The 27,455-nt window shown below is 37.7% G+C and overlaps 1 protein-coding gene and 1 long non-coding RNA gene across 2 annotated transcripts in view; both read right to left on the bottom strand.

Moving 5' to 3' along the window:
• The window catches only part of LOC119493390 (disintegrin and metalloproteinase domain-containing protein 9-like), a 37,752-nt gene extending 13,655 nt beyond the window's left edge, over window positions 1–24,097 (bottom strand). The window contains 5 exon segments of the mRNA XM_037778626.1: window positions 1,201–1,277; window positions 3,596–3,674; window positions 7,026–7,084; window positions 11,399–11,499; window positions 23,593–24,097. Of these exon segments, the coding sequence (XP_037634554.1) occupies window positions 1,201–1,277; window positions 3,596–3,674; window positions 7,026–7,084; window positions 11,399–11,499; window positions 23,593–23,674 (398 nt within the window). The 5' untranslated portion in view covers window positions 23,675–24,097.
• LOC119493391 lies at window positions 13,782–16,044 on the bottom strand. Its single transcript, XR_005207957.1, has 3 exons — window positions 15,779–16,044; window positions 14,552–15,569; window positions 13,782–13,882 (listed from the first exon to the last, which is right to left on the bottom strand). It is a non-coding gene; the product is annotated as an uncharacterized LOC119493391 (long non-coding RNA).
• Window positions 24,098–27,455: the final 3,358 nt, after the last annotated feature.

Below are 27,455 nucleotides of genomic sequence, written 5' to 3'. Positions count from 1 at the left end.
TCATGTGACTGTCCCTGTGGTCATGTGATTGTCCCTGTGGTCATGTGACTGTCCCTGAGGTCTCTCAATGATCAGTCGTACAGATGTCTGTACAGGCAGACCTGTTGCCAGGGCAACACATCTAAGCAAAGAAGAGAAACTCTGGTGTTTTTTTTACAACAGCCGCCATTTTGGACTGAAAACACTTATTGTTCTACACAGGCCATCTTGGTAGAATATAATGTAGTTTTACTTTTGTACGTCTCTTTGTAGACAGATGTTTTACTGTCCTCTGGTCGTCACTTTCAGTCCAAAATGCTCGGCCGGTCTTCCTTCGAAGGCGTCCATGTTAATGTGTAGTTACATAAATTCAGAGGTGCACGATCAAGCGCAGCGACAACTTGCAGAGCCTTTGCGAACGACGCAAAAGCTGTGATGACATCATTTTCTGGTGCGCCTCTGTTTATATTATGTTTATATTATGTTTATATCTTATATTGTATGTTGGTAGACTTTATTCCTCTTTTATTCTAACGTTTTATTCTATTGTTATTTTTACTGCTTATTTGCACCAATGAACCGAAGCAGATTCCTACTGTAGACCTGATACACCTGGCAATGAATAAAGATTCTCATTCTGGTTCTGGTGGTTTGGGTGAACTGGTCCTTTAAAGTTCAGATAAAACCTTCAGTGGAGTTAAACAGAGACTCATCATGAGAGTGTGTGTGTGTTGCACAATGAGACTAAAGTCAAACCCGTAATTAAGTGTGTGTGTGTGTGTGACGTCCACCATATTAATTACTGAGAAGCCACACAGACTGAAACAGCAGGGTGGAGGTCACGCACACACACACACACACACACACACACACACACACACACACACACACACACACACACACACGCTGAGCCATCTGTGAGGAGAATATAAATAGGAAACTAACTTTGTCCTTGAGAGAGACGGGAGTGTGTACAATGTGTATAATGTGTATACTGTGTGTGTGTGTGTGTGTGTGTGTGTGTGTACATCTATCTTTGTGAGGACCAATTTGAGTGTTAGACCTTCATAGTGAGGACGTTCTCAGCTTCATGTTAGAACTAGGTTTAGGGGTCAGGTAATGCATTATGTCAATAAGTGTCCTCACAGAGACAGAAGTAGAGGGATGTGTGTGTGTGTGTGTGTGTGTGTGTGTGTGTGTGTGTGTGTGTGTGTGTGTTACCTGAGGCCGTTGCAGATGCTCATAGCAACAGAAGAAGCCTCCATGTCCTGAACGAAGCCCTGATAGTGACAGTGGTCCTGTAACACAACAACACAGAGACATTAAACAGGCTGCAGCAGCTCAGAGACACCAGCAGGGGGCACACATCAGCTTCACACTGCTGTTACACTTATATACTCTATATCACCCTCACACTGCTGTTACAGTTATATATATCAGCAGTAACACTGACTGTAACTGTTACATTTATATATATGAACAGTAACACTGACTGTAACAAACAAAAACTGCACCGACAGCAGGAGGAGTTAAAACGGAAGGAAACAGGTGAAGGAGGGTAAAGAGAGGAGGAAGGAGACGACAGGAAGATTAAAATGTCAAAGATTTAAAGGTTACAGGGGAAAAGGCACCGTGTATGACACCGTAACACCCACTGGAATTATTTGTTTTTTTCTTTTAATTTTTGCATTCATTTTGTATTTATTTTGCATTTATTTTATGCATTTATCTATTTTAAAAAATGTTATTTATGCGTTTATTTTTGTATTTATTTTTGCATCCATTTTTTATTTATTTTTGCATTTATTTTTATGCATTTATCTATTTTTGTATTTTATTTATTTATTTATTTATGTATTTTTTGCATTCATTTTGTATTTATTTTTATTTTATTTTATATTTATTTTTAAATGTCTGTATTTATTTATTTATGTATTTATTTCTGCACAGTTTTCTCTTTGCATTTCACCCCTTATTTATTTCCCCAAACTTATTTATTTCTGTATTACTTTCTTTTTACATTTCTTATATATTTCTACCTCATTATGTAAATGTCGGGTCTGTCACTCACTCAACATGTGCCATCACTTCATCATTTAAACTGTTAGACATTTACTATTACAACATTAAACCTCCCGTTCATTGTGTGACTTTGCTGTTTTAAAGGTAACTTTGGCCTCAATAACACAAACTAATTCACTATATATACATGCAGGCAGCTGTTTTAGACATTTATCAATACATGGTCTATTTAAATGTTGTAATGATTGTGTTATTATCTGTTAAAGAGCCTTGAAGCTCTTTATTCTTCATGTTCTGTTCTTTAGGATCAGAAAAGTTTAGACTCCATAATTAACTGTATTGATCAAACCTCTTCCATCAGATATTTAACCTCTTCCCAGAACTTCTTTTACTTTATTACATTCCCAAACACAATGAAATGATGTGATTTATATGATGCCAATAAGGTGATGAGGATGTGAACGTGCAGCTGACTGAAGCAGAGTTTATAGAGTTTATAGAGTTTACAGACTCAGAGTCCAGCGGCTGTAAATCATTAATGTCTCATCAAATATCAGAGAGAGAGAAACAGAGAGAGAGAGAGAGAGAGAGAGAGAGGAGAGAGAGAGAGAGAGAGACAGAGAGAGAGAGAGAGAGAGAGAGAGAGAGAGAGAGAGAGAGAGAGAGAGAGAGAGAGATGAGGAGTTCAGTAGGTCAGCAGACAGGAAGTATCAATGCACTTACTAAACACACAGACTCAGAGGGATTTCCCATCATGCATCTCTTTCTGGGAAAAGTCTTAATTCAATAAACCGAACGGCCTCAGACACACGGAGCGCTGAGCTGTCGAGGTTTCAGTTTCAGACGTTTCTTTAAAAACACGTTAAAGCTTTCTGTTAGAAGGATGAGTCTGTATTAAATCAACGTTATCTTTGGTCGGTCAGACGTGTGAAGACGACACCCTGGACTCCTATTAACTATTTCCTCACATTTTAAACACTAAAACAATCAACCAGTTATTGTAATAATCAAACAACGAGCCTCATTCACCGCACCTCAGTTCAATTCAATTAAATTTATTTTTGTATAGTGTCAAATCACAACAGAAGTTATCTCAAGACGCTTTATATATAGAGCAGGTCTATGACCCTACACCATAGTTTAGAGACCCAACAGTATCCACCAAGCGCACAGTTGGTGTTGGTCATTTAAATAAAAGCTCATTTGTTACTAAAACACAATATAAACTATAATAACAAGTTCGGCATTATTTTCTTAGCTTAATAATACTACTACTACTAATAATAATAATAAATGTATTGATCTGTATTGAATTGTCTTCACAAGACAATAAAAGCAGATAAATGACGCAATAATAAAAACAATAAATATCAACCATATGCATAAAGTCTAAGAATGTCTTTCTGTGATCAGAACGGTGGGATCTGATTTTACATGAATCACTGGAACATCCAACATCATAGCTCTACTCTGAGAGGATGCAGCTTTGAAAATGAAATACAGTATTGACTCTCCAATCGGTCACATGGTCCTGTCACTTCCTGCTGGTCCAGAAGAGTGTGTGTGTGTGTGTGTGTGTGTGTGTGTGTGTTACCTGTACAGGTGGTCTGGATGTGATGAGTGATCCATTGGGACTGTAGGAGAACACAGTGAAGTCTGCAGGAAGCAGCAACCTGTCAACAACAACAACAACAACGACATGTGTTTTATCTCTTTATGTTTCTACTAACATCATATTTATTTATTAACAACATGTAAACAACAACAACAACAACAACAACAACAACAACAACAACAACAACAACAACAACAGCAGGAAGGTGTCAGGTTGGGTTTCCAACACAAATCAATGACAGATATTGTCCAGAAACCCTCACAGGTACTGCATTTAGCATAAAACAATATGCTCCAATCATAACATGGCAAACTGCAGCCCAACAGGCAACAACAGCTGTCAGTGTGTCAGTGTGCTGACTTGACTATGACTTGCCCCAAACTGCATGTGATGATCATAAAGTGAGCATGTCTGTAAAGGGGAGACTCGTGGGTACCCATAGAACCCATTTACATTCACTGATCTGGAGGTCAGAGGTCAAGGGACCTCTTTGAACATGGACATGACAGTTTTTCCTCTCCAACATTTAGTGTTAGTTTGGAGCGTTATTTAACCTCCTTCATGACCAGCTAGTCTGACATGGTTGGTACCGATGGATTCATCAGGTTTTATAGTTTCAGATGATACCAGGATCTGACTTTTTTTCTGCCTTTCTTTTGGACATTTTATGGACTTTCTTTGGGTATTTTTTTTTTTTTTGATATTTACAGACATTTTTTTGGACCTTTTTCTGACATTTTTGGGCTTTTTTCAGACATTTTCAGACATTTTTTTGGTATTTCTTCTGACATTTTTCAGACTTCTTTAAGAAACTTTTTTCTGACTTTTTTCAGACTTTTTTCAGACTTTTTTTCCAACGAAAACCCTCACACATCCACACATCTGGAGGTCAGAGGTAAGGGACCCCTTTGAAAACGGCCATGACAGTTTTTCCTTGCCAACATTTAGTGTAAGTTTGGAGCGTTATTTAACATTTTCAGGTTTCATAGTTTCATATGATGTCAGTTTCTTCACTCTGGCTTGAGAACTGAACCCACAACAACCTCTGAAGGACAGAATAGCGGTCTGGCGGGCCGTCGGAGTGTTAAGGGTTAGGCTTTGTCTGTGTGCTGAGTAAAAGTTCATTCAAATTATTTATGTGCTAATTCTCATTTGTTGATGTTTCTGAAAAGTAAAAAAAGAAAATACCTGTATGGAGTCAGCAAAAGAGAACTATGTGATGTTTTTATTGTTATGTGTTCTCATACTGTTTTTATATCTTAGTTATTATAGTTTCTATATATCTGTTGTTTAAAGTATAAACCTGTAAACGGAGATTAGAACCAGCCGGTCGTCTGTAGTTATCGTGTTTCTGCAGACTGTCGTCCTTCAGCTGAACACCAGCAGACCTTATCACTCAGCTTCCTGATTCAGACTGAAGTTTATCAGTTTGTTGACTATAGAGAGATACTGAGAGAGAGAGACGAGCTGACGGAGCTGACGGAGCTGACGGAGTATCAGTCATGTTGATGGAAACACGGTCACACAGCTGATAGAAGGACATCAGTAGGGCTGTCACGGTGAAGACGTTTCTCTTGAGGTGATAATGAAGCTCAACAGCACCATTACTGTCTCTTTTTATTGCCATCCCCTGAAGTTGGTTTGTCAATAGCGCGGTTTTGCTTTATTGAAACTCTCAGTTCTCTGGAAGAACTTAATTTACTGACTTAAAACTGAATTTAAGGAAATCAGCAGCTGTTTGACTCTCTGCTGACATGTTCATTTTCTGCTGCTGACATCATCAACGGACGGATCTGATTGGCCAATCAGCAGCGTCTGATATGATGTCATCAGATAATAAAGTGTCCTAGTTCAAACTGCACACTGAGATTAGATTAATTAAAGTACATAAAACATGTTGCCTCATTCATTTTGTTACTTACTTAAAACTAAATTCTTGTAAATACAGTTAGTACATCAGTACATCAGTACATCAGTATTACAGTACTAAAGTACATCAGTATTACAGTACTAAAGTACATCAGTACAGCAGTACAGTAGTACTACAGTACATCAGTACTACAGTACTACAGTACATCAGTACATCAGTACAGCAGTACTACAGTACATCAGTACAGCAGTACTACAGTACTACAGTACATCAGTACATCAGTACTAAAGTACATCAGTACAGCAGTACAGTAGTACTACAGTACATCAGTACTACAGTACTACAGTACATCAGTACATCAGTACATCAGTACATCAGTATTACAGTACTAAAGTACATCAGTACAGCAGTACAGTAGTACTACAGTACATCAGTACATCAGTACAGCAGTACTACAGTACATCAGTACAGCAGTACTACAGTACTACAGTACATCAGTACATCAGTACATCAGTACTAAAGTACATCAGTACAGCAGTACAGTAGTACTACAGTACATCAGTACTACAGTACTACAGTACATCAGTACATCAGTACAGCAGTACTACAGTACATCAGTACAGCAGTACAGTAGTACTACAGTACATCAGTACTACAGTACTACAGTACATCAGTACAGCAGTACTACAGTACTAAAGTACATCAGTACAGCAGTACAGTAGTACTACAGTACATCAGTACATCAGTACATCAGTACAGCAGTACTACAGTACTACAGCACCAGTACTACAGTACAGTAGTACTACAGTAGCAGTACTACAGTACTACAGCACCAGTACTACAGTACATCAGTACAGCAGTACAGTAGTACTACAGTACATCAGTACTACAGTACTACAGTACATCAGTACAGCAGTACTACAGTACTAAAGTACATCAGTACAGCAGTACAGTAGTACTACAGTACATCAGTACATCAGTACAGCAGTACTACAGTACTACAGTACAGCAGTACTACAGTACTAAAGTACATCAGTACATCAGTATTACAGTACTAAAGTACATCAGTACAGCAGTACAGTAGTATTACAGTACTACAGTACATCAGTACAGCAGTACTAAAGTACTAAAGTACATCAGTACATCAGTACAGCAGTACATCAGTACATCAGTACATCAGTACAGCAGTACAGTAGTACTACAGTACATCAGTACAGCAGTACTACAGTACATCAGTACAGTAGTACTACAGTAGCAGTACTACAGTACTACAGCACCAGTACTACAGTAGCAGTACTACAGTACTACAGCACCAGTACTACAGTACATCAGTACATCAGTACATCAGTATTACAGTACTAAAGTACATCAGTACATCAGTACAGCAGTACTAAAGTACTAAAGTACATCAGTACATCAGTACAGCAGTACAGTAGTACTACAGTACATCAGTACTACAGTACAGCAGTACTACAGTACATCAGTACTACAGTACTACAGTACACTGACGCAGTATCATAACATCAAATCACAACTTACTGATTTCTCTCCAGATGAACAACATGATCGTTTCCGTCCACACTGATGATGTAAGACACCTGAAGACAGACAGACAGAGAGAGGACAGGTTAGTCTAATCTGTCCTGTCCTGGTACAGGTGAGGTCAGAGTGTGATCTCCAGGTGTGAACAGGAAGCTTCAGAGAGAGGACGGAACCTGCCACAATCAACAATAAATCTATAAATAAATAAATAAATATGTCATTATATGCAGCAAAAATAATATTAAAAATAAATGTAGCCATTAATTAATTGATAAAATGTGACAAATGTATATTTCTGTTTTAATTTTCAGATCAGATCAGAATTGAATCCTGTGAGATTATTTTGAGATAGCGGCCTCTTGTCAGGTTTGAACAGGAAGCTGAGAGAGAGACTAAAAGCAAAAGTCCAAAAAACTGAAAGAAAACTAAACTCCAAGGTCACCTGAGCCTCTGACTCACCTGGCAGATACCTGCCTCTCTGTGTGTGTGTGTGTGTGTGTGTGTGTGTGTGTGTGTGTGTGTTTGCTGCAGCTACCAGCAGGTATGTGATTACTGCGGGGGGTGGACACACACACACACACACACAGACAGGTGGTGTGTGTGTGTGTGTGTGTGTGTGTGTGTTTGAGGTGAATCAGGACAGGAAGTCAGCGGTGGACTACATCACCCAGCTGCCAACAGCAGCTCCTCTGAGCTCTGAACACAGCGGGGGTCAAAGGTCAACAGAGGACAGACACGGCTGGTTTAACCCAACGGTCACCATGACAACAGACATTCACTCTGTTTCTCTTTATAACTACGGAGGACAGAACCTGTCAAAATAAAAAATAAATGAATAAATAAATTACTCGATAAATAAATAATTAAATATGCCATTAAATGTAGCAAAAATAATATTAAAAATCAATGTAGCCATTAATGAATTGATCAAATGTGACCTAAATTGATATTTCTGTTTTAATTTGCTTCTTTATTTATTTATCCATCTACTCTTCATTTGTATTAACTTTTAAATTAAGCAAATTAAATATCAAAGAAATTTATAAAAAAAAAAAAGAATACAGAAATAAATAAGGAGTCAAAAATCGTGCAGAAATAAATAAATAAATACAAAAATAGATTTTAAATTTAATAAAAAGAAATACATAAAGAAATAAAAGGGGAAATTAAAGAGTAAGAGTAAATAAATAAGGGAATTAATATAATACAAAACAAAGAAACAAATTAAAACAGAAATATCAATTCATGTCACATTTTATCAATTAATTAATGTCTACATTTATTTTTAATATTATTTTTGGTACATTTAATAACATATTTATTTATTTATCGAGTCATTTATTTATTCATTTTTTATTTTGGCAGGTTCCGTCCTCCATATATAACGACATTATTTAACGTTTCACAACATTAATATCTTTCCTGCCATCATGGTATATTTTTATTGTTATTACAACTCATCAAATTATTCAGTTTTTAAAGGTAACTTTATCTTCTTATATCATAAAACTTTCTATACAAGAAGATATACAATTAATAATATTATTGTTATTGTCATTAATACAACAACAACAACAACAACAACAACAACAGCTGTGTATGTACTGAGGAAGTGGATCAGCTGACTGATCGCTGAGGCGAAGACGTCACCAGCAGAAACACTGTGGAGCTGATTCAACAGCCAATGGTTCATCATTTCATCAGTCAGTCAGTCAATCAGTGACAGACTTTATACTATATATATCTATATATATAAATATATATATACAGTATATATATATATTTATATATATATATATATTACAGGGCTGAACACCGCCCTGCTGCGGTCCAGATAAAAACGACCACAATGACTAACAGTATTTATTTCACATGTTGACATTCATGATAGTTTTTAATAGCAGCATCAGTAGATGTTCTCCTGCAGAGGGCTGAGTGTCAGCGTGTCTGTGGGCGGTGACACGTTACAGATACCAACACAATGACATCATCAACTAAGGGCTGTTACTGTGGTGGATCAGCACTGCTGTAAATCATACTGTAAACTTATTATATCAGCATCACCAGGTCCTGAGCCAACATGTCAAACTGTACAGAAACCAACTGATAAAACTCTATGTTCGTCATCATGTTTAGGACTCACAATCAGTATGAACTATGGAGGACGGAACCTGACAAAATAAAGAATTATAAGTAAATAAATAAATGACACGATAAATAAATAAATTACTCAATAAATAAATAAATAAATGTACCAAAAATTAGAAATAAATGTAGGCATTGATTAATTGATAAAATCCGACATAAATTGATATTTCTGTTTTTATTCGCTTCTTTATTTATTTACCTTTGTATTAATTCCCTTATTTATTTACGCTTCTGCTTAATTTTCCCTTTTATTTATTTATTTATTAATTAATTTATTTTTATTAACTTTTAAAAAATATTTATTTTTACATAATGAGGCAGAAATGCATAAAGAAATGTAAAAAGAAAACAATGCAGAAAATAAATAAGTTTGGGTAAATAAATAGGAGGGAAAATCCTGCAGAAATAAATAAATAAATACATAAATAAAATTTAATAACGAGTAAATCAATTTAAAAAATACATTTAAAATAAATATAATACATTTAAAAGTTAATAGAAATAAATAAATGAATAATAAAGGGTGATGTCTTCTAATTACATTATAAGCCCTTTATAAACTGTTAATAAATGATGAATAAGGAGTTACAGAATAAAGATGTGATTTGTTGCCTTCAGAGAATAAAAACGCATCAGAGAGAAAAACATGGCTGCAGGCTGAACACACACACACACACACACCCTAACATCATACTTTCACACGGCGTCACTCACTCCGAGCATGCTCACATTTCACCACAGTGTGTTTCTGTGTGTGTGTGTGTGTGTGTGTGTGTGTGTGTGTGTGTGTGTGTGTGTGTGTGTTTTAAGGTGGTCCTGGGACATGAACTGTGCTCATAGTGGAGTGTTGTATAGAGGAGGCTCAGTCCACCTTATCAGCTGCATCATTACTCATTCTTATTATTAGTCTGGTGTGGAACCATTCTTCTACAGCTGCGGCTCTACTGGGGACACTTTCAGCTGCGCACCGCCCACTGAGCATTCAGCCTGATAGAAACACATGCTGCTGTTACTGTGGAATAAAACCACAGAACATATATATGTTTTAATTTGCTTCTTTATTTATTTTCCTTTGTATTAATCCCCCACTAATCTACTCTTCCATTTAATTCCATCTTTTATTTAGTCATTTATTTATTTTTATTAAATTATTTTTTCTATTTTTAAATGTATTTATTCATTATTAAATTGTATTTATTTATGCATGATTTTCCCTTTGCATTTCACCCCTATTTATTTCCCCAAACTTATTTATTTCTGTATTCTTTTGTTTACACATTTCTTTTTAAATTTCTGCCTCAATATGCAAATGAGGGAGCTGTCATTCAACATGTGTCACGGGGTCACAGCGCATATTTAAAAATACATTTAAAATAAATAAAGAAAATGCAAAAATAAATACATTTTAAAAGTTAATAAAAATAAATAAATTAATAAATAAATAAAAGGGGAAATTAAATAAAAGAGTAGATAGGGGAATTAATACAAAGATAAATAAATAAAGAAGCAAATTGAAACAGAAATACATTTATGTCACATTTTATCAATTAATTAATAGCTACATTTATTTTTCATATTCATCATCATTTATTTATTTATTTGTTTATTTTTAATATTATTTTTTGGTACATTTAATGGCATATTTAATTATTTGTCGAGCCATGTATTTATTTATTTGTTTATTTTTAATATTATTTTTTGTACATTTAATGGCATATTTAATTATTTGTCGAGTCATTTATTTATTTATTCATATTTGATTTAGGCAGGTTTCGTTCCCTATATTAGTGTGGCATAAGCCTTTAGCTTATTATTAGCCTGCCAATTCAAATAATCTGACGAAATACACACAATAAAATGTGAAACAGGCGAACGTTATGTCAGCGGGCTACACGTTTCAAGTTAATTTCCAAAAGGTCAGTATAAAGAAAATATAAACCAGCGATGCTGTAACATTTCTCCTCCAACAGACTTTCTGAAATACCTCTAATACGTGTTCTGTTGTGTGTTGGAATGTATTTATCAGCTTGTGACCAGTAGAAGTGAGGAGAGAGATAACGAGCTGCTGACACAGCGAGGGAGAGGTGAGGTCACACAGACAGGAAGTAGATCTGACTGCTCAGCTGTTCCTGTGCTGAGTGTGTGTTTCCTAAAGGTCAGAGGTCACACAGAAACCATAACAAAAAGGAAAGTTTAACACTGTAGTCGTAGAAGCTGATTACCTGATTGGGGGGTCTCCCGTCCAGGTCCCGCCTCAGCCGGCCTCCTATTGGTCGAGGGACGGTCAGCTGATAGGAGGAGAGGTGTTCTGTCTGCTGAGAGTCTGCAGGAGGAAACAGACCGACAGTCAACATGGGGATTCATCTGAGACTCAACGTAGAGCGATGGACAGTTCAACACCTCCCTCTGAGATGTGGAGGAGTAGAAGTAGAAATACTCAAGTAAAGTACAAGTACTTCAAAGTACCTCAACCTCCTGGTCATGAGGAGACATGAATAACCTTCATGAAGCTGTTTTTAGGACCGGACCTACAAACGCTAAAGTCTGTCACTGAGTGGTGAAGTTACACGATCGGTCGCCGAGTGTTGGAGTTTCCTCATTGGCCGTTGCTCTTTCAAAATGAAAAGGCGGGAACAGTCCTTCATGCAAATGAGCCCGTCCAGTGTGACCTGTCCAGCGTGACGCGTCCAGCGTGACGCGTCCAGCGTGACGCGTCCTGCTCACGAAACTCGGACCGAGCTGTGAAACTAGGTATTTTTTTTAAGGTCCAACACGATATATGAGAGTGTTTTCTAATCAAACCATGTAATTACGATGTAATACCACTACGCGTCTGCTGAACGCCACGGTGAAGTTCCCGTCAAAACAAGAGGAGGATGAGATGGCGATGGCGGCGCACTTTAAAGGTCCCATATCGTGCTCATTTTCAGGTTCATACTTGTATTTTGCGTTTCTATTAGAACATGTTTACATGATGTAATGTTCAAACAAAACTTTATTTTCCTCATCCTGTCTGTCTGAATATACCTGTATATAACCTGTATATATAACCTGTATGTAATAATATACCTGTATTCACCCTCTGTCTGAAACGCTCTGTTTTAGTGCATTTCAACGAAATTGCGTTGCTAGGCAATAGCTTGGGTCCATGTTTACTTCCTGTCAGCTGATGTCATTCACATACACTGCAACAGGAAATAAACTGGGACACATTTAGAATGTTTATTTTTAAAACTTTGAAATGGTCAAAATATTGTATATTTGTGACATCACAAATGGACAGAAATCCTGACGGCTTGTTTCAAACGCTCAGTTTCTGAATACGTGCTGTGTGTGTTTCTCCGTATATTGAGTGTTTTGATAGTTTAACAGTATTTATATAGAACTTAAACCTGCTTTATAATATAAAACACATGAAAATCTCACTTTTTACAATATGGGACCTTTAAATCCAAAGTGTTGCAGGTGATAGACGGGACCCACATCAGGGGTTCAAGCTATCGTACCATATGAAGTTCAACTTGTTAGCAGAAAATACAAATCAACAATCAAGGTCCAGTTAGTCTAAAATCAAGAAAATAACATAACCAACGTTTAGCACGGTGGCCTGGCACTACCAACAAACGGTCTCCATGGAAACGGTAGAATGTTACCGCTGTAAAATCTGTGTTCCTTAACGAAGGACAAATACAACCGCTGGTCTTTAGTACTCTGAGGAGCTCAAACTCTCCACACTCCCACACACGACTACACACTCCCACACACGACTACACACACCCACACACGACTACACACACCAACACACGACTACACACACCAACACACACCAACACACGACTACACACACCAACACACACCAACACACACCAACACACACCCACACACGACTACACACACCAACACACACCAACACACGACTACACACGACTACACACACCAACACACACCAACACACACCCACACACGACTACACACACCAACACACACCCACACATGACTGCAGGTCTGCTCCTGGATCAGATTTCTCTTTGTGTTGCTGCTGCAGGTAAAGGTGATACCTGCTGCAACACGCCCAACGCAACACACAGCAACACAGAGGTACGCTCAGGTTGGTTCACTTCAGGTGAGGTCAGCGTGTGCAGGTAGACACACAAACTCATTGTCCCTACAGGACGCCAGACACCCCCCCCCCCGCTGACAGAGAGCCAGAGCCGGGATCAGAGGACGGGTCTGATGGTCTGATGGTCTGATGGTCTGATGTAGGTCAACACTCACTGTGGTCCACATTTAGTGCTGCTCTCTCATTATCTCTGCTGCTCTCTCATTAACTCTTTCATTGTCGTCTACATCCTCTAAACTAACATTTAAAACCTTCTAAACCTTTTCTCTGCTACCAGAAGCTGAGCCGAAGACATGAGGACACAATTACATATGATTGACTCATTAATAAACACCTTTCAGTGGGACGTCTGTGGCTGTGGAGGCAGCAGGAGAGCTGCAGCAGGTGAGCTACTGTAGCTCTGGTAATAACCACTAACATGTAGCTCAGATAACAAACAGCTCAGGCTGTAAGAAGTTTATTATATTTACATAAAAACAGGAGGATGGAAACACATACTGCAGATGTTGAGTCTGATTTAGTGGATTAACAACATCAGTTTATTTTTATCATGTAAAAATAAAACCTGAGGAGTAATAAGGCAGACCTGAAAAAAGTCAGAAATATGTCCGAAAAATGTCGGATAAATATTCGAAATATGTTTGAAAAATATCAGGAAAAAAAGTTTATTATATTTGCATAAAACAAGTGGATGGAAACACACACGTACTTCTGATGTTGAGTCCGATTTAGCAGATTAACAACAATAAAACACACATAATAAGGCAGACCTGAAAAAGTCAGAAATATATCCAAATAGATCTGAAAAAATTCAGAAAAATGTCATGTCAGAAAAAAGTCTGAAATATGTCAGAAAAAAAGTCAGAAAAATGTCCAAAGAAAAGTCCAAGGAATGTCCAAAAACTTTCCGAAAATATCAAAAAAATGATCTAAATATGATATGAAAAAAGGCAGAAAAATGCCTGAAATATGTCGGGAATATATCCGAAAAATTTCAAAATTATGACTGAAAAAAGTCTAAAGAAATGTCCGAAATATGTCCGAAAATGTCAGATATATGTCAAAAAATATCTGAAAAATGACTGAAAAATGACCGAAAAATGTCTGAAAAAAATCTGAAAAATGTCAGAAAAAACATATATCATATTTGCATAAAAAACAAGTGGCTGGAAACACACGTACTGCAGATGTTGAGTCTGATTTAGTGGATTAACAACATCAGTTTATTTTTAGCCTGAGGAGTAATAAGGCAGACCTGAAAAAAAAGTCTGAAATATGTCAGAAAAATGTCCAAAAGAAAGTCACAGAAATGCATAAAAACAGGAGGATAGAAACATGTACTGCAGATGTTGAGTCTGATTTAGTGGATTAACAATCATGTAATAATATAACCTGAGGAGTAACAAGGCAGACGGCCTCTCTCTCTTCTTCTCTCTGTTATATAAAGTCTTTGTGTTCACATCACCGCTGCCGGTTTAGCTGCTGTTGGTTCGTCTCGTCTCAGGGGATGAATGAACCCTTTGTGGTTGTGTATCTGTGTGTTTTTGTGTGAATGTTGGCTCTTTATATTAATAAATATATTTCTGTATATGTGTAGAAATCAGTAACATCAAGCTGTTTAAAGGGAGAGTTCAACACATTCTGTCTCGTTCAGATCCCGTCTGGATTAACTGGTTGTTTACAGAGAAATAGTTCCTGCATACTGAATAATTCCCCTGAAAACCACAAACTGTTTCTACATGTAACGTTGGATTTTGTCTCCGTTTCTGACAACTTCAGCCTCCACCCGCTGAATCACATCCTCTCTCCGACGGCTTCTTCCTATTTTTCCTCTCAGTTCTCCTCCAGAGGTCACTTCAGGTCATCCTGACGCTTCACACCTCCGATCTCAACAAAACCATCAAAAGAACTCTCAAAGTACTTTAAAAGAACTGAGGAGAACATCTAGATACGTCTTTAAGAAAGTTTACAGAAACATTAAAGAAAATCTAGAAAAAGTTGGAGGAATTTTAAGAGTAAATAGAATTTATTTCATTAATTAGTCTCAAAGACGATGGACAGAAACCCTGAAGTGAACTTAAAGAAAGGTTCAACGGAAAGTTCAACAGTCTTTTCTGATGGAAACCTCTCAGTGAGGTTGATGACAGCTCTGGATGTGGATCCTGACCACAGATCAGTGATTTCATTTGTTCTGAACCACAGAAACATGACCTGACCTTCACCATCACACCCACTGAACCACACAACAAGACACCCAGTCAATCAGAACACACCTGAAACCAACTGCTGACGTCTTTAATGAGACCACCAGCCAATCAGAACACACCTGAAACCAACCGCTGACGTCTTTAATGAGACCACCAGCCAATCAGAACACACCTGAAACCAACCGCTGACGTCTTTAATGAGACCACCAGCCAATCAGAACACACCTGAAACCAACACCGGAAACCACCGAGACCATCAGCCAATCAGAACACACCTGAAACCAACACCTGAAACCACGAGACCCAGCGTGGTTAACATCAGGAAACCAGTCAGATTCACCATCAACAGGCTGAAAACTTCCCAGCAGATCTTTGATGTTCTGACTGAATAACAATCTGTCAAACCGGAACTCTGAACGAACAGACGGAGAAATAAAAAGACAGAACTGCTTTATAATAATAAAAATAATAAAATCTAATTTTATCTGAAGCTGCTTTCAGTTCAAAGACGTCAGACTGTAAAAACTGACTCCTCATCATCATCATCATCATCATCATCATCATCATCATCATCATCATCATCATCGAGGCTGTGTCTCCTCTTACTGTCCAGAGGAGAGGAAAGGTTATTAGAATGATATGTTCATCATAGTAGAGCTATAGAATCAGAGTAGAGTAGAGTAGAGTAGAGTAAAGTAGAGCTATAGAATCAGAGTAGAGTAGAGTAGAGTAGAGTAAAGTAGAGCTATAGAATCAGAGTAGAGTAGAGTAGAGTAGAGTAAAGTAGAGCTATAGAATAAGAGTAGAGTAGAGTAGAGCTATAGAATCAGAGTAGAGTAGAGTAGAGTAGAGTAAAGTAGAGCTATAGAATCAGAGTAGAGTAGAGTAGAGTAGAGTAAAGTAGAGCTATAGAATAAGAGTAGAGTAGAGTAGAGCTATAGAATCAGAGTAGAGTAGAGCTATAGAATAAGAGTAGAGTAGAGTAGAGCTATAGAATCAGAGTAGAGTAGAGCTATAGAATAAGAGTAGAGTAGAGTAGAGTAGAGTAGAGTAGAGTAGAGTAAAGTAGAGTAAAGTAGAGCTATAGAATAAGAGTAGAGTAGAGTAGAGTAGAGCTATAGAATAAGAGAACAGTAGAGTAGAGCTATAGAATCAGAGCAGAGTAGAGTAGAGTAGAGTAGAGCTATAGAATCAGAGAACAGTAGAGTAGAGCTATAGAATCAGAGCAGAGTAGAGTAGAGTAGAGCTATAGAATCAGAGCAGAGTAGAGTAGAGTAGAGTAGAGCTATAGAATCAGAGTAGAGTAGAGTAGAGTAAAGTAGAGCTATAGAATCAGATCAGAGTAGAGTAGAGTAGAGCTATAGAATCAGAGTAGAGTAAAGTAGAGCTATAGAATCAGAGTAGAGTAGAGTAGAGTAGAGCTATAGAATAAGAGTAGAGTAGAGTAGAGTAGAGTAGAGTAGAGTAGAGTAAAGTAGAGTAAAGTAGAGCTATAGAATAAGAGTAGAGTAGAGTAGAGTAGAGCTATAGAATAAGAGAACAGTAGAGTAGAGCTATAGAATCAGAGCAGAGTAGAGTAGAGTAGAGCTATAGAATCAGAGCAGAGTAGAGTAGAGTAGAGTAGAGCTATAGAATCAGAGAACAGTAGAGTAGAGCTATAGAATCAGAGCAGAGTAGAGTAGAGTAGAGCTATAGAATCAGAGCAGAGTAGAGTAGAGTAGAGTAGAGCTATAGAATCAGAGTAGAGTAGAGTAGAGTAAAGTAGAGCTATAGAATCAGATCAGAGTAGAGTAGAGTAGAGCTATAGAATCAGAGTAGAGTAAAGTAGAGCTATAGAATCAGAGTAGAGTAGAGTAGAGTAGAGCTATAGAATCAGAGTAGAGTAGAGTAGAGCTGTAGAATCAGAGTAGAGTAGAGTATAGCTATAGAATCAGAGTAGAGTAAAGTATAGCTATAGAATCAGAGTAGAGTAAAGTAGAGCTATAGAATCAGAGTAGAGTAGAGTAGAGTAGAGTAAAGTAGAGCTATAGAATCAGAGTAGAGTAGAGTAGAGCTATAGAATCAGAGTAGAGTAGAGTAGAGTAGAGTAGAGTAGAGCTATAGAATCAGAGTAGAGTAGAGTAGAGTAGAGTAAAGTAGAGCTATAGAATAAGAGTAGAGTAGAGTAGAGCTATAGAATCAGAGTAGAGTAGAGCTATAGAATAAGAGTAGAGTAGAGTAGAGTAGAGTAGAGTAGAGTAGAGTAAAGTAGAGTAAAGTAGAGCTATAGAATAAGAGTAGAGTAGAGTAGAGTAGAGCTATAGAATAAGAGAACAGTAGAGTAGAGCTATAGAATCAGAGCAGAGTAGAGTAGAGTAGAGCTATAGAATCAGAGCAGAGTAGAGTAGAGTAGAGCTATAGAATCAGAGAACAGTAGAGTAGAGCTATAGAATCAGAGCAGAGTAGAGTAGAGTAGAGCTATAGAATCAGAGCAGAGTAGAGTAGAGTAGAGTAGAGCTATAGAATCAGAGTAGAGTAGAGTAGAGTAAAGTAGAGCTATAGAATCAGATCAGAGTAGAGTAGAGTAGAGCTATAGAATCAGAGTAGAGTAAAGTAGAGCTATAGAATCAGAGTAGAGTAGAGTAGAGTAGAGCTATAGAATAAGAGTAGAGTAGAGTAGAGTAGAGTAGAGTAGAGTAGAGTAAAGTAGAGTAAAGTAGAGCTATAGAATAAGAGTAGAGTAGAGTAGAGTAGAGCTATAGAATAAGAGAACAGTAGAGTAGAGCTATAGAATCAGAGCAGAGTAGAGTAGAGTAGAGCTATAGAATCAGAGCAGAGTAGAGTAGAGTAGAGTAGAGCTATAGAATCAGAGAACAGTAGAGTAGAGCTATAGAATCAGAGCAGAGTAGAGTAGAGTAGAGCTATAGAATCAGAGCAGAGTAGAGTAGAGTAGAGTAGAGCTATAGAATCAGAGTAGAGTAGAGTAGAGTAAAGTAGAGCTATAGAATCAGATCAGAGTAGAGTAGAGTAGAGCTATAGAATCAGAGTAGAGTAAAGTAGAGCTATAGAATCAGAGTAGAGTAGAGTAGAGTAGAGCTATAGAATCAGAGTAGAGTAGAGTAGAGCTGTAGAATCAGAGTAGAGTAGAGTATAGCTATAGAATCAGAGTAGAGTAAAGTATAGCTATAGAATCAGAGTAGAGTAAAGTAGAGCTATAGAATCAGAGTAGAGTAGAGTAGAGTAGAGTAAAGTAGAGCTATAGAATCAGAGTAGAGTAGAGTAGAGCTATAGAATCAGAGTAGAGTAGAGTAGAGTAGAGTAGAGTAGAGTAAAGTAGAGCTATAGAATCAGAGTAGAGTAGAGTAGAGCTATAGAATCAGAGTAGAGTAGAGTAGAGCTATAGAATCAGAGTAGAGTAGAGTAGAGTAGAGTAGAGTAGAGCTATAGAATCAGAGTAGAGTAAAGTAGAGCTATAGAATCAGAGTAGAGTAGAGTAGAGTAAAGTAGAGCTATAGAATCAGAGTAGAGTAGAGCTATAGAATCAGAGTAGAGTAGAGTAGAGCTATAGAATCAGAGTAGAGTAGAGTAGAGCTATAGAATCAGAGTAGAGTAGAGTAGAGTAGAGTAGAGCTATAGAATCAGAGTAGAGTAAAGTAGAGCTATAGAATCAGAGTAGAGTAGAGCTATAGAATCAGAGTAGAGTAGAGTAGAGCTATAGAATCAGAGTAGAGTAGAGTAGAGCTATAGAATCAGAGTAGAGTAGAGTAGAGCTATAGAATCAGAGTAGAGTAGAGTAGAGTAGAGCTATAGAATCAGAGTAGAGTAGAGCTATAGAATCAGAGTAGAGTAGAGTAGAGTAGAGCTATAGAATCAGAGTAGAGTAAAGTAGAGCTATAGAATCAGATCAGAGTAGAGTAGAGTAGAGCTATAGAATCAGAGTAGAGTAAAGTAGAGCTATAGAATCAGAGTAGAGTAGAGTAGAGTAGAGCTATAGAATCAGAGTAGAGTAGAGTAGAGCTGTAGAATCAGAGTAGAGTAGAGTATAGCTATAGAATCAGAGTAGAGTAAAGTATAGCTATAGAATCAGAGTAGAGTAAAGTAGAGCTATAGAATCAGAGTAGAGTAGAGTAGAGTAGAGTAAAGTAGAGCTATAGAATCAGAGTAGAGTAGAGTAGAGCTATAGAATCAGAGTAGAGTAGAGTAGAGTAGAGTAGAGTAAAGTAGAGCTATAGAATCAGAGTAGAGTAGAGTAGAGCTATAGAATCAGAGTAGAGTAGAGTAGAGCTATAGAATCAGAGTAGAGTAGAGTAGAGTAGAGTAGAGTAGAGCTATAGAATCAGAGTAGAGTAAAGTAGAGCTATAGAATCAGAGTAGAGTAGAGTAGAGTAAAGTAGAGCTATAGAATCAGAGTAGAGTAGAGCTATAGAATCAGAGTAGAGTAGAGTAGAGCTATAGAATCAGAGTAGAGTAGAGTAGAGCTATAGAATCAGAGTAGAGTAGAGTAGAGTAGAGTAGAGCTATAGAATCAGAGTAGAGTAAAGTAGAGCTATAGAATCAGAGTAGAGTAGAGCTATAGAATCAGAGTAGAGTAGAGTAGAGCTATAGAATCAGAGTAGAGTAGAGTAGAGCTATAGAATCAGAGTAGAGTAGAGTAGAGCTATAGAATCAGAGTAGAGTAGAGTAGAGTAGAGCTATAGAATCAGAGTAGAGTAGAGCTATAGAATCAGAGTAGAGTAGAGTAGAGTAGAGCTATAGAATCAGAGTAGAGTAGAGTAGAGTAGAGCTATAGAATCAGAGTAGAGTAGAGCTATAGAATCAGAGTAGAGTAGAGTAGAGTAGAGTAGAGTAGAGTAAAGTAGAGCTATAGAATCAGAGTAGAGTAGAGTAGAGCTATAGAATCAGAGTAGAGTAGAGTAGAGTAGAGTAGAGTAGAGCTATAGAATCAGAGTAGAGTAAAGTAGAGCTATAGAATCAGAGTAGAGTAGAGTAGAGTAGAGTAAAGTAGAGCTATAGAATCAGAGTAGAGTAGAGCTATAGAATCAGAGTAGAGTAGAGTAGAGCTATAGAATCAGAGTAGAGTAGAGTAGAGCTATAGAATCAGAGTAGAGTAGAGTATAGAATCAGAGTAGAGTAGAGTAGAGCTATAGAATCAGAGTAGAGTAGAGTAGAGCTATAGAATCAGAGTAGAGTAGAGTAGAGCTATAGAATCAGAGTAGAGTAGAGTATAGAATCAGAGTAGAGTAGAGTAGAGCTATAGAATCAGAGCAGACTGATCCTCTAACGGAGAACGTTTTCTAGGAGAAGCTTAAAGTGTGAGAGCAGATTTTGTGTCTCAGAGCTGCAGATTTGTTCAGAAAACAGAGAGAGTGAGTCATGATTCAGGGAAACAGGGAGGGAGAGACACACACAGAGAGAGAGAGAGAGGGGGGGGGGGGGAGACACACAGAGAGAGAGAGAAGAGAGAGAGAGAGAGAGGTTCCTGTAAATGTTCAGATTCATTGAGCCTGTCTGGATGTTGGCTCCTCATCACTCCCTCCCCGTCAGACTGGAGAGTAACAGGGTTTTACTTCCTGTCGGTGTCGGAGCTGCTGAAGGACTCGGCTGTGAGCCCGGCGGCCGACGACGCTAAGCTGCTTAACGCTCAACCTGAACGCCAAAACACACACACTCTGAAAACACAAACACACACACACTCTGAAAACACACACACGACCACAGAGAGGAAAGCCGGCGACTCAGCAGTCCATGAAGACACAAAGCAACAGATCGATATCTACCAACACCTTCATTCTTCTGCTTCTAGTCTGGAGAGACGTTAACCTCCATACTGGTGATAAACACGTTTCATCACCCACTAAGAAACACAACGTTAGTGACATGCTGTAATAATTACGGAGTGTCTCTTTGCACCCGGGTGAGAACAGTCACACGGCAGCTATTTGGCTATTTACACCCACTAAGTGTCTAAGTTGTAGTAATAAACTGGAAAAACAAAGTTCGGAAACTTGTATTTGGTCGATTATTTCTCTGTTGTTACAATGCTAATTGGCATTGTATTTTACATCGTTAGAAAGCCTGTTTATTAACCTTCGCAATGATGCCCAACTTGTAAGGATCATGCATTTGTGGGATGAGCAGCACAGCTGATGATGTGGGGAGCGCCCAAGAAAAATTTGCCAAAATGCTCCGTCAATGGTAAACAGTGTATTCTCCTGTTGGTGTTGACTCTTGTTTTGAGTTGTTTTTTTCTCGGGCGCTCCCCACATAATCAGCTGTGCTGCTCATCCCACAAATGCATGATCCTTACAAGTGTGACATCATTGTGAAGGTAAATAAACAGGCTTTCCAACGTGTAAAATACAATGACCATTAGCATTGATACAACAGAGAAATAATCCAACAAACACAAGTTTACTAACTTTGTTTTTCCAGTATATAAACACAAAGTACATGGGAGGAGGTCACAACTAGGACTTTCACCCTGGAGGCTGGACCAAAGAGTCTAGAAGCAAAGAGACGAAACTCTGGTGCTCTTTTGACAACAGCCTCTAGATGGTGCTGCGGTAGCGCTGCCGCCATTTTGGACTGAAAACACCACTGAGTCCAGTAGTGCTGAAAAGAGATCGAATAGTGGCCGATGGTGCACCACTGTGGTTCAGCGGCATAAGCTGGTGGCTGGAGTGGTGCGCCGCTTCTGTTCCTCCGCCATATACCGTTTCCTAACGGCAGGCGCCGCTTGAAAGTGGTGTGCCGCTGTCAGACTGTCACACCGGCACCGCCCCCCTGATTCATATGCAAATATGATACATATAAGCTTGTTCATGACAAGTACTGCCGTTGATTTTATTTGTAAATGTTGTGGTTGATAAAGGTGGAGCTTCTAATTACGTTTAAGAAACAACGATGCTAGTACCGGTACCAGTACCTTTATACCAACAGAGTACTTCATTGGATACCCGTCATGTGATCAGAAAGATCTGAGGTGGAATTTGACCCAGAAAGTTTCCTTCCTCAGAGAAAGTCTGTAAACGTGTGTTCATGCTGCTGGAGGTTAAACCTCTTAATACATCATGTGTAGATTTAAAGGTGCTGCAGCGGTTCAGTTACAGTATGTAGTGACTCATCAGAGGCGGTTAAATCAAACATCACACTAAAATCAAAAGTTCCATGTCAACATCAGCGCCCAGCAGCAGAGCTACACTTCCGCCATTTTGGACTGAAAGTGACGACCAGACGCCAGTAAAACGTCGTCCTACAGAGAGACGTACAAAAGTAAAACTACATTATTTCTATTCTACTGTCATGTTTAATGTCTCTACTGAAACGTCCTGCTACTCACTGTTCCTTTAGAAAACATCTGATCAAGATGATGTCTCTGAGAAAAGTAAAAAGATATTAACATAAACGTGTGTTTCAGAACTAGTTTCTTCTATCTGTAAACTACGGCTGTGTTTTCACCACTTTAATACATTTTGTTTCTATTTATCACCAAAAGACATCTTGTGTACCCATTTACATTCACATATCTGGAGGTCAGAGGTCAAGGGACCACTCTCACTGTCCACCCTCCTCATTCTCACTGTCCACCTTCCTCACTCTCACTGTCCCCCCTCCTGACTCTCCCTGTCCACCCTCCTGACTCTCACTGTCCACCCTCCTGACTCTCCCTGCCCACCCTCCTGACTCTCACTGTCCACCCTCCTGACTCTCCCTGTCCACCCTCCTGACTCTCACTGTTCCCCCTCCTGACTCTCACTGTCCACCCTCCTGACTCTCCCTGTCCACCCTCCTGACTCTCACTGTCCACCCTCCTGACTCTCCCTGTCCACCCTCCTGACTCTCCCTGTCCACTGTCCACCCTCCTGACTCTCACTGTCCACCCTCCTGACTCTCACTGTCCACCCTCCTGACTCTCCCTGTCCACCCTCCTGACTCTCCCTGTCCACCCTCCTGACTCTCACTGTCCACCCTCCTGACTCTCCCTGTCCACCCTCCTGACTCTCCCTGTCCACCCTCCTGACTCTCACTGTCCACCCTCCTGACTCTCCCTGTCCACCCTCCTGACTCTCCCTGTCCACCCTCCTGACTCTCCCTGTCCCCCCTGTCTCACCTCTGCAGTGTGAGTATCCTGTCAGCAGCAGCAGGCAGCAGACCTCCAGCAGCTCCACTCTTCTTCCTCCCATCATCTTCATCTTCTTCTTCTTCTTCTTCTTCTGCTGAATGTCACCGGGCAGCTCTCTCACAGTCTGTCCTCCTCCTGTGTTTCTTCTTCTTCTTGTTATTGTTGGTATTATTGTAGTTTTTATTGTTGTAGTTCTTGTTGTCTTCCCGCCGTGTCTCCCCGCAGAGCCTCATACTAAACAGCCCGGAGAGCTTTTCTTCCTCGGCCGAGCCATTCCTGCTGTCACACCGCGGCCAGAGGCGGGTAATGTGGCCGGTTAGCTCGGGTTAACCCGGGTTTAACTCGGGTTTAGTTCGGGTTTAACTAACGCTCGGATTTAAGATGTTCCGGTTGATAACTCAGTGAATTAAAACCCCAGCATTCTCCTCTGTTCCAGTAAAGTCCGTCCTCTCCGTGTCCAGATATTTCTCTCCTCGTAAACTCGACTGGAATCTCTAAGTTACCGGAAACACTCGCTGCTTCCGGCGACGCATTTCAAAATAAGACTCATGAAAATTCAACTTTTAGAATTGTCATGTAAACGTTTGAAATTGACATAATTAATATCTTAGTAAAATATTAATAGTAGTGAATGAATGAATGAATGAGTGAAAGACTTTATTTGAACATAAAAATAAATAAGAAACAGATACAAAATAATAACAAACAAAACAAGAGCAATAGTGTCCGAAAAGGAGTAGGTAGAAGTAAAACTTATATTTCCCTACCCTTTTCTTACTTCTCCTCTTAATAGATGTGTTTACAAATTGGACTAAATTAAAAAATAAATCATTATTTGACATTTTAATGGGCAATAAAAAAGAAGAATTATCAAAATAGTTTACTAGTGAAAAAGAAAAGTAATAATAATTAAATTAAACTATTTGTTGATGGATTCATATTTAATTCGTAAATTATTTTTATAATTCTTCTTTTAACAATTTGTATTTATTTATTTTCCTTTATTTAACCAGGTTAGTCACATTGAGATCAAAGATCTCATTTATTTGTGATAATGACTGATTGAAGAAAGTGTGGTCCTTTAAGGACCCACCTCCACTTCTAACTCTGTGACTGCCCTCATCAAACGGAAGCTGATCTTTAAGACGCGCCCCAAACCCATCATCACCAACGTACCCAAGAAGGTGTAGCGGGACTGCGTTTCCTCACTGGGTCAGAGGTCTTGTGTGTGTTTGATAGTGACAAACTTTACTGGGAGTGTACTTCAGTTTGTGTCATATCTGACAGGATGAAGTTTGATTATACATCTGTTGTACAATTGATCAATACTACACCTCATATTGATCAATACTGCCTACCTTTAACTGTCCTGAAGTGATTCAAACAAGAGACTTTAAAGCTGAAGTAGGTAAGTTGGAGCAAATGTGATTTAAAAAAAAAAAAGTTAAAAAGTAAAAAAAGTAAAAGAGGTGTCATTTAAATTGATCAATAGATTTGATCCTGTGAAACATTTATTATAAAACTTAAAGAGAGACATTAGATGTAAATTACATCCTGAAACTTGCTCTCACTTATTTTGGTCCTGTAAATTTACATATGAGCTGTGGAAAGATGTTAACAGTTTAATACTTGGACAACATTTTCTTTATTTGGTTGCTATGACTACAGTAACAAAGACAGATGCATTTTTCCTTATTAATCTAATATTAATTCTTGCCAAATTCCACATTCACAAATGCAAATTTACAACAAAAAAGTCTAATTTCTTTGTATTTATGAAGGAAATGGAACAATAAATTTCAACGATTTCTTCCTCACAAAACATGAAACCAATGAATGTATCATTGTCATACTCTCAAAAATAATAAAAAGACTCTTATCTTCATATATTGGGACATATTATTTATTTTTATTGTTATTTATTTGTTTTGTTAAACCCTCAATTAGTTATTCACTTTTTGGCCTTTTCTCTCTCTTTTGTTTGTATAATAGAATAAACACATACTAAAAATAAAAAGACTAATCATCACATTTTTGGACACACCTCATCAAGTATATCATATTGAATTCTTAATAAACTTTGCACACACACCCCTTTATCACTTTAAAAAAAAAATGTTTTTGCATGTTTTAATTTATTTTTAATCCTCTGTCCATTATTCATTGATTTTTTTGTCCTTTTCGCTTTTATTTTTAAAACACAAAAATGTTATTTGCATTGAACTTATCTATACAACTGAAAACCAATAAAACCAATTATAAAAGACAGACTTCAGTTTTCATATTAATTGTATGTTCTAAAAATGTAAATATAACAAATTAAGTCCATTAATACTCAGAACGGTACAATAACAATAATATAATAATAATAATAGTGTGTAACATTGTTGCTGCATTAAACTCTAGAGCTATTATTTTGAAGTCGAACTAGTTAAACCGGAAGTCACTGTCTGTTAGTTTGTGCTCACGTCATAGAACTAATCTCCAGCTGGGAAGGAAAGCTTCAGCTGCGCATGCGCCACTCACCGGGCTGTACAGAGGAGCAAACCGAGCGCCTCCTTGTTCACATCATAACTTTATTATAATCTGATCATCAGGAAGGTGAAACTGTTCCCTTTAAAGTTCACCTTCACCGAACAAACACCACCACCGGGAGGTCCCGTCACCAGGTTCAAACGCACCTTTACAGCCTCAGCCAATCACAGAGGAGTTTGTAACATTGATCGCTGATTGACTGAAATTGAATCCCATAAAGAAGATTGTGTTAACTGTACTTTCTCTAAATCTGAGTTTATATTATATTATTAAACTTTATACTGTAGAATCCTATTAATTGATTGGATTTTAAGAGTCATATTAGCAGCATAATGTCTCTTTAATCATTTGAAATGACTGATCTCTGCTGAATAAAATAAATAAAACAGAATTAATAAAATAAAACAGAATTAAAGATCGTTTTCACTCAGATGAGGCCTCCAACTAACGATTACTGTTGTTTAATAAATCATTTAGTCTACAGCATGTCAGAAAATAGTGAAAAAATCAGATATCTTTTGTCCAAAAATATTAAATTTACTGTGATATAAAACAGAAATCAGAGAACGATTGGCAGAGTTGCTTGATAAATCACTTTAACGATTAATCAGTTATCAAAATAATTAAATCAATCATATATCAATAAATATACCTTAATAAGTACTCCATCATATATATTTAAAGTAACAATTTGATGACCTTTGAAACTGTTAAACTTGGTGTAACACATCATTCATTCTGGGAAATCTTCATGGAAATTTGACACTATTTTCTGATATTTCAGAGACAAAACAATTTATATAAAACCAAAAATAATAATCCGCAGATTAATCAATAAAGAAAACTTGTTTTTTGCAGGGAGAATTAATATATCAATTTAGAAATCTTCCCAACCCAAATAAAAACAAAGGAAATGCAGATAAACTATTTTACTAGCAAAATTGTATTAGACCTTTTTCAGTATGATACAATATATACAAATACAGTTTTTATTAAATCAACAGATATAGAAAGAAATAAAGCCTGTAACTGTTTTATCATAATGATCACGTCAGTTATGTTCTAAATAGGGCTGTCAATTGATCGCAAATTAATCTCATATTTTTTATCTGTTCTAAATGTACCTTAAGGGAGATTTGTCCAGTATTTAATACTCTTAACATGGAAGTGGGCAAATATGCTGCTTTATACAAATGTATGTATATATTTATTATTGTAAATCAATAGACAACACAAAACAATGACAGATATTGTCCAGAAACCGTCACAGGTACTGCATTTAGTATAAAACAATATGCTCAAATCATAATATTGAC

This window comes from Sebastes umbrosus, chromosome 8 (assembly GCF_015220745.1).
Source record: "Sebastes umbrosus isolate fSebUmb1 chromosome 8, fSebUmb1.pri, whole genome shotgun sequence".
Lineage (NCBI taxonomy): Eukaryota > Metazoa > Chordata > Actinopteri > Perciformes > Sebastidae > Sebastes > Sebastes umbrosus.
Note: the sequence above shows the minus strand (reverse complement) of the source record. Positions and strands in the feature narration are given on the sequence as shown.